The following is an 8,333-nucleotide window of genomic DNA, read 5'->3' on the forward strand; positions in this document are numbered from 1 at the left end:
GATATACCTGGGTGAATTTTATAAGGGAAAAATCTGATGTGTTGATGTGTTCAAAGACCTTTGCCAAAGACTTCAAAGAGAAAGAGAGAGTCATGTTATCAGAATCAGAAGTGATCATGGGAAAGAATTTGAAAACAGTAAATTTGCTGATTTCTGTTCATCTGAAGGGATTGGACATGAGTTCTCTTCTCCCATTACCCCTTAGCAAAATGGTGTGGTGGAAAGGAAAAATAGAACTCTCCAAGAATCTTCTAGAGTTATGATTCATGCTAAGAAGTTGCCTTACCACTTTTGGGTTGAAGCTATGAACACTGCTTGTTATGTTCACAACAGATTAACCTTGAGAAAAGGGACCTTAACCACTTTATATGAAGTCTGGAAGGGAAGAAGACCTACTGTCAAATACTTCCATGTGTTTGGTAGTAAATGCTATATCTTGGCTGATCGTGAACAAAGAAGGAAAATGGACCCCAAGAGTGATGAAGGAATATTTTTGGGCTACTCAACAAACAGCAGAGCCTTTAGAGTCTTTAATTCTAGAACTAAAGTTATGATGGAATCTATCAATGTTGTTGTTGATGATCAAGAGACTGATGTCACAGACGATGTTGAAACATTTCTGAATGATGCCCCAGCTGAACCTTCTGATAAAAGTAGTGAGAGTGAGTCCACCCAGGCTGAATCTGAAGCTGATCAAGTAAGCAAGGGACCCTCTATCAGAATTCAGAAGGATCATCCTAAAGATCTCATTATAGGAGATCTAAATAAAGGAGTCACCAATAGATCAAGGGAAGTGATCTCACATGCCTGTTTTGTGTCAAAGATTGAGCCTAAGAATGTTAAAGAAGCTTTAATTGATGAATTTTGGATCAATGTCGTGCAGGAAGAGTTAGGCCAATTCAAGAGAAATGAAGTATGGGATTTGGTTCCAAGACCTGAAGGAATAAATGTTATTGGAACAAAGTGGGTATACAAGAATAAATCCGATGAAAAAGGTGTGATTACTAGGAATAAATCAAGGTTAGTAGCTCAAGGATACACTCAAGTTGAAGGAGTTGAATTTGATGAAACATTTGCACATGTAGTTCGCTTGCAGTCCATTAGACTATTGCTAGGAGTGACATGTATTCTGAAGTTTAAACTGTTCCAAATGGATGTGAAAAGTGCCTTCTTAAATGGCTACTTGAATGAGGAAGTATACGTTGAACAACCAAAGGGATTCACAGATCCAAATCTTCCAAAGCATGTGTATAAGTTGAGGAAAGCTCTTTATGGGTTGAAACAAGCTCCTAGAGCTTGGTATGAGAGACTCACAGTGTTTCTCATTGACAATGGATACAGAAAGGGAGGCATTGATAAGACTTTATTTGTCAAAGATGAAGGAGGAAAGCTCATGACTGCTTAGATCTATGTGGATGATATTGTGTTTGGTGGGATGTCAAGTAAGATGGTTCAAAATTTTGTTGAATAAATGCAGTCTGAATTTGAGATGAGTCTTGTTGGAGAACTAACTTATTTTCTTGGCCTGCAAGTCAGGCAGATGGAAGATTCTATCTTTCTATCTCAAAGTAAATATGCCAAGAATATAGTTAAGAAGTTTGGCATGGAGAATGCAAGCCACAAGAGGACACCTGTTCCTACTCATTTGAAGTTGTCTAAAGATGAAAATGGTGTCAATGTGGATCAAAGTCTCTATAGAAGCATGATAGGGAGTCTGCTATATCTTACAGCAAGCAGACCTGACATTGCTTTTGTTGTAGGTGTATGTGTTAGATATCAAGCTGAACCAAAGGTGAGCCATATAAACCAAGTGAAAAGTACCCTGAAATATGTCAATGGCACTTGTGACTATGGGATGCTATACACTCATGGATCTAATTCTGTGATGTCTGGCTATTGTGATGTTGATTGGGCTGGAAATGCTGATGATAGGAAAAGCACATCAGGAGGGTGTTTCTTCTTGGGGAACAATCTAATATCATGGTTTAGTAAGAAGCAAAACGGTGTTTCTCTGTCTACTGCTGAAGCTGAATACATAGCATCTGGAAGTAGTTGTTCTCAACTGGTGTGGATGAAACAAATGTTGACTGAATACAATGTCACACAAGATGTCATGACATTGTACTGTGACAACCTGAGCACTATAAAACTCTCAAAGAACCCTATTCAGCACAGGAGGACCAAACATATTAATATCTGTCACCATTTTATTAGAGAACTTGTGGAGGATAAGATTGTAGCCTTAGAGCATGTTGCTACTGAGATGTAGTTTGTTGATGTTTTTACAAAGGCCTTGGATGCAAATCAATTTGAATTCCTGAGAGGGAGATTAGGGATTTGCATTTATGAAAATTTGTAGCAATTAATATGGAGTGGAAAAAGTACTCAAATTATAGTCTATTTTCCTAAAATAAAGTGCCCCCATTATGGTAAATCATTACCTTGTATTGGAAATACCATCTATTCCATCTTCACACGCTACCCCCATAACCCCATTACCTACTCCAACTATTCCATCTTCCTTTTCCTTCTCCACAAACCTCTGCTAGGGCAACCTTACTTTTTCCAGAAAAACTCCAAAATATCACAACATCAAGATACACCTGCTTCTAAAAATACTAAGTCTACTCCAAAATTTAGTGTTCCTCCCATGGGCGTCCCTGATGATGAGATTCTGGATGTTGCTCCTCTCTCTGTTATTCCCGCCGCGGACATTGATTTGAATCAACCCATCTCCATTGATGCCTCTGCTTCTTCATGTTCCAATCAAGGTAATCCCTCTAGTATTCCGTCTGGTTTAACTCCTGTCACTAAGTATAAGGAAGGAACACACTATACTGATCGTGTTATAAGAGACATAGTTACTAGAATTTATAATGAAGGCCACTCTGTGAAGGGGATTTCTACTCCCCTTGCTCAAATGTATCCCCCTCCTGAGGTTGAACAACCTAGTGGTAAGGGTGATGATTCCTCCAGTTCTGAAAAGGCCTTGGCTGCTGAAGGGTTGCGCTCTCTAGGGCAAACCGTGTTTGACAAAGGGAAATTTGTGGCCTCTAACACGGATAATGCTTCCCACTCTGAGAAGCATGATGATGCAAATGTTGTGATTGATCTAGAGGATGGTAGCTCTTATGATCAAGAGGAAAGCTTGATTCATCACATAAAGCCAAGTGTGGCTAAACGCATGAAGACTCGCAAAGGAAAATATGTGGCTGAACTTATGTCAGCTAGAGAAGCTAAGAAGACTGCTGTCATTGGTCCCTCCAAACCATGGAGCAAGGTTGAAATAAGAAGAGGAAGGTCAGAGATGATTCTGAGCCTGAAGAGGATGTTGAGGAAGATGTCCCTGACATCTTGCCTGCGAAGAAAACTACTGTTAGGAAGTCTCCTGTTAAAGTACATGTTGTTCATTTGGATAACATCTCCTTCCATCTTGAGGATGGAGCTGCTAAGTGGAAATTTGTGATTCAGAGAAGGGTATCCGTGGAAAGGGAATTGGGAAAAGATGTTGTTGATGTCAAGGAGGTCATGGACCTGATACAAGCTGTTGGGCTTTTGAAGACTGTTGCTGGGTTCTCTCAATGCTACGAAGGTTTAGTCAAGGAATTTATTGTTAATATTCCTGAGGATATTTCTGATAAGAACAGCAAGGAGTTTTGCAAGGTGTATGTGAGGGGTAAGTGTATAACATTCTCTCCTACTGTTATTAAAATTTTTTTAGGCAGAAATAATGAGGGTGCGGGAGAATTAGAGGTTACAGACAATCAGGTCTGTAGCGAGATTACAGCTAAGCAGGTGAAAGTTTGGCCTTTTAAAAAGCATCTTCCTGTTAGGAAGTTGACTATCAAGTATGCTATCCTGCATAAAATAGGAGTTGCTAACTGGGTCCCTACCAACCATATCTCCACCATTGTTAATACTCTTGGGAGGTTTATTTTTGTTGTTGGGACAAAAGTGAAATTTGACTATGGTAGATATATGTTTGATCAAATCATCAAGCATACAACTACTAATGCAGTTAAGCTGCCAATTGCTTTTCCCTCTATGATCTGTGGAATTATCTTGAATCAACATCCTGGTATTCTGTGCTCAAATAATTTACCTAGTAGGAGAAAACCAGCTTTGTCTGTGCACTGCAAACTCTTTGAAGGCAGTCATGTCGAGGATATTGTCATGACATTTGCCATGAGGAGGCCAGTCTCAAAAGTTGGAGTAATTGTTGAGCTTAAGGAGACATGCAAAGAGCTAGGTGGAGGGATTAGGGTATCCACAACTAGAAAACTATCTTTGGAAGCCTTGATTGAAAGCTTGGAGCAGGCTGAGGGTGAAAATGTTGAACATGCTAATGTCAGCCATGAAGAAGAAGCTGAAGCCCACACCTCTAGTGAGAGGTCTGCTAACAATGATGATGCGAGTGGCCTGCTTCTGGTGCTGCTGAAGAGGCTGCAAACTCAAGCTCTACTAAGTAGCTCTATTGGCTTTGATCCCTCTTGTTTTGATGGTTTTCTTGGTTTTTTGGTGGATTTCCTTGTGTATTTTTTTGTTTGTTTCTCATAATTCTTATAGCTGTGTATGTACTTGGTGATGTAACTCTTTAACTTCTGGTATTTCTGTTAATGACTAGATAGACATTTATTTTGTCTCTTTGGTCTCTTTTGGCTAAGTATCTTAGCTTAGCTCTGTAGTATTGTTGTTGCTCTGCTTGTCTGATGCAGGGGGAGAATTCTAGTGTTTATTTGCTTGGTACAGGGGAAGAATTCTCTGTGTTTTGTTTGTGTGAAGCAGTGTGGTTGTTGCTTGTTGTGGACTGGCTTAAGGGGGAGCTGTTGTGTTCTGGGAAGTTGCATGTACTTGAGGGAGAGTACACGCACTTGTGTGTCCTGATGTTTACTAGTTATTTTTGCTAGTGATGTGTGTATGTTTTTTTCTGCTGCTGAACTGATGCTCTGATTGATTTCTTGTGAATGTGTGATCTGTTGTTTGTTTTAGCCAAAATTTTCCAAAGGGGGAGTTTGTTGGTTCTATGAATTGGCATCAATTTTGGTAAAACTTAGTGTTATCACAAGATGTCACGCTTGTAGTCTTGACATATGATATCAACTTTTTGCAGGTTGTTTGATATGGTTGTGTAGGATTTATTCAAGATGTCAGACCCGATGTTACGACATGTGCATACAGAACATTCAGTCTGAATGTTATGTATTTTGTTGTTGCGCTTTTCATGCAAGTGTTTGTATGCTTATGTGGAGATTGCATGCATTATTCAAGGAGTAATTCTATTTAAATCCAGAATATTCTGTTTCCCGAAAAGGAATGATTCACTGCTATTTCTTAGGGAATACGTAATAAATAGAATTAGGGTTTCATGCTGCCCAAGACCATTTAGAAAGCTTCTATTTAAAGACTATGTAAACCCTGTTTTATATATAGAAAACACGAATGGTGAAGTGATTGAGTATTATGGTTTTAGTCTTGTGTGTGTCTGTGAATTGTAAAGCATTCATCCATCTTGTTGATGTGTGAATTGGACTGAGTTTTTGAGTTGTAATTTGTCCACTCTAAGCTTTGAAGTACGAGTGTATTTGTTTACTTGACTGAAGCTTTTAAGCAAGATCAAGTGTGTGTCCTTGAAGTGTGTCTTCTTTCTTTTTGGTATTTGTTCTAGTATCACTGCTGTGATTGAGGGGGAGTGAGTAAGGTCTCATGTCTAAGAGTTCTTAGATAGAAATCACACGGGTAGAGATTAGGTGAAAAGATTGTAACTCGAAGTTGTTTGCTAAGAGTCTTTGAACTAATTTTGTTTAGTGGATTTCCTTCCTGGCTTGGTAGCCCCCAGACGCAGGTGTGTTTGCACTGAACTGGGTTAACAATTGCTTGTGTCGTTTTTCAATTGTTTCATGGTTTTTATTCTGTTCATATTTCACTTGTTGTTCAGATATTAGTGTCGTGACATTACCTTCGACATCTCATATCTGATACCAGAATTTCAATACAAAATTTGATTAATGGTGTAAGTTACAATGATAATCTTGGATTGGAGAGAAAAAATGCTCAACTTTTGTTAGATAAGGAAATGCATATGCAAGGTAAATTTTGGATGAACAAGGTAAGGAATAAGTGGTTTGAGGATGGAAATATGAATACAATGTTTTTTTTACAACATAGTCAAATTGAGATATGCTAGTAAAAAAATCACTAGACTAAGGCATGACAATATTTTTTTAGAGAAGGATAGTGAATTAGATAATCATGTTATTAACTGTTACAAAAATGTGTTTAGCTCATAAAACAATTGCAATTATACTGATAAGGTGGAGATAAATATTCAAGAACTTATAAATAATTTGAATAATGAATGTCTCCCTAGAATGTCTCACTCAGAGGAAATCAAGAAAGTAGTGCACAATATAGATGGTAATTATACTCCAAGTCCTGATGGTTTTCGGGGATGTTTTTCACAACCTATTGGGATATAGTAGGGACTAATGTGATCATTTAGTGAATAGATTCTTCGAAAAAGATTGAATCTTTCCTAATCTAAATTTAACAAATGTGAATTTGATATCTAAACTACATAGCAGACATGTTGGTCATCCTAACTCCAAAATTTGTTTCGGAACACTAAAAAGGCTTCATTAGAGGCAGACATATTTATGAGTACATTGAGATTACTTTAGAAGTCATTAATATGTTGGATAATAAATCCTTTGAAGGTAGTATGGATTTGAAGATAAACATTAAAAACGGCTTTGATACTTTAGATTGGAAATATATTATTAACGTTCTTGTTCAATTTGGTTTTGATAAAAAGTTTTGTTATTGGATACTTACCATTCTACACTCAGCAAAACTATTACTCATGATAAATTGAAAAGTTTTAGTATGTTTTTTCATGCTCTAGAGGAGTGGGGAAAGGAGATCCTCTATCTCCCTTGCACTTTTACATTGCTAAAGAGACACTTAGTAAGTAGTTATCTATGCTGGTGGATCAAGGTAAGTTGACATGCATATCAGTTAGTAAGACAATCATTCCTAGCCACGCTTTTTTTAAGATGACCTTATGATATTTTGGAAATCTAACAAAAAAATTCTCAAGTCATTAACAATCTCCTTTAAGAATATTGTCAGAATTCTGGTCAATACATCAACCCAACTAAATGTAAGCCTTATGGTAGAGGTACTTCTAGATCTAGGTTGATGCATATTATAGATATGCTTGGGTTCATTGTATGGCACATACACAGTTTAACTATCTTGGAGTTCCTATAATCAAAGGCAAGCCTAGAACTCATAATCTACATATAATAGTAGATGGAGTATTGACCAAGATAGCTACTTGGAATAGACACATTCTTTTTATGATGAGTAGGGTACAATTGGTTGAGTCTGTCATACAAGGCATGCGATTGTATAGTCTTAGGATTTATGAATGACCAATCAAAATTTTTAACACACTAGATTCTCGCATTAGAAATTTTGTATGGACACACAACATAGACAATAGAAAGTTGATTACTACATCTTGGAAGGTTATTTGCTCATCTTTGTCTAAAAGATGTCTTGGTCTGAGGATATGTAGTACCCCAATTTTGTCTGAGCATTTGAAAATTTTTCAAAAAAAATGTGAATTTTGTGTTTTTATTTTATTGGATTTATAATCATTTAAAAGAACCAAAAAATATTTAATAAACGAAGAGGTTTGATTTAGTCTTTTCATTATTTGATAATTTCCCTTGATAAAAGTAAAAATACAAAAAATATTTCAAATTAGTCTTTAATTTTTCATTTATCACTATAATTACCATTTATTTTTAATTTCATCATGAAAATCCAAAAAAAAAATCATGCATCTAAGATTTTAGTGTTTTCTAGCAAAAATTCAATTTCAAAGGGAAATGAAAAATGACAAAATATTTAATCATGATAAAAGACTAATTAGGTATTTACCAATGTTAATTTTCAACATTAACTAAGGAATCTTCCTCTTTTGTTCCAGTCATTTTTTACTTTCACATTTAATCTTCTTTTGTCTTGCTATTTTTGGTGATATATTTGTTGCCTTGCATGATACATTAAGGATGACTTATTGACCAAGTTTTGATAGCACTTTTGCCTCCCCCAAACCTGGATTTTTCATCTCCCATCACTACCTCAAAACCCTATTAAATTTTTTCATTATCCTCGCTCAAAACCTTAGCATTCCACTATAAATAGAGGCCATTTTTGAGATAATGGGAGCTCTTGGAGAGTAAAGAAGTACTGAAAAATTTGAGAGAGAAACTGATCTTATTTTATTTGAGATTTGAAGGAAGAAGTTGTTGGAGCACAAGGTT

General features: G+C 36.6%; 1 protein-coding gene across 1 annotated transcript; it reads left to right on the forward strand.

Annotated features, from left to right (window-relative positions):
- The first annotated feature begins 2,650 nt into the window (after positions 1 to 2,650).
- Positions 2,651 to 5,119, forward strand: LOC127102950 (uncharacterized). The gene is made up of 5 exons (XM_051040262.1): positions 2,651 to 3,300; positions 3,381 to 3,676; positions 3,722 to 4,542; positions 4,716 to 4,847; positions 5,111 to 5,119. The coding sequence occupies exons 1-5, from the start codon at positions 2,651 to 2,653 to the stop codon at positions 5,117 to 5,119; spliced, it is 1,908 nt and encodes a 635-aa protein (XP_050896219.1).
- The last annotated feature ends 3,214 nt before the right edge of the window (positions 5,120 to 8,333 follow it).

The sequence above is a fragment of the Lathyrus oleraceus genome, chromosome 7 (genome assembly GCF_024323335.1).
Source record: "Lathyrus oleraceus cultivar Zhongwan6 chromosome 7, CAAS_Psat_ZW6_1.0, whole genome shotgun sequence".
Lineage (NCBI taxonomy): Eukaryota > Viridiplantae > Streptophyta > Magnoliopsida > Fabales > Fabaceae > Lathyrus > Lathyrus oleraceus.

Coding starts and splice junctions, on each gene's coding strand:
- LOC127102950 (XM_051040262.1), top strand. CDS start 2,651: ATGGGCGTCCCTGATGATGAGATTCTGGATGTTGCTCCTCTCTCTGTT. Junction 3,301..3,380: donor GTTGAAATAAGAAGAGGAAG/GTCAGAGATGAT, acceptor AACTACTGTTAG/GAAGTCTCCTGTTAAAGTAC. Junction 3,677..3,721: donor TTGCAAGGTGTATGTGAGGG/GTAAGTGTATAA, acceptor AAATTTTTTTAG/GCAGAAATAATGAGGGTGCG.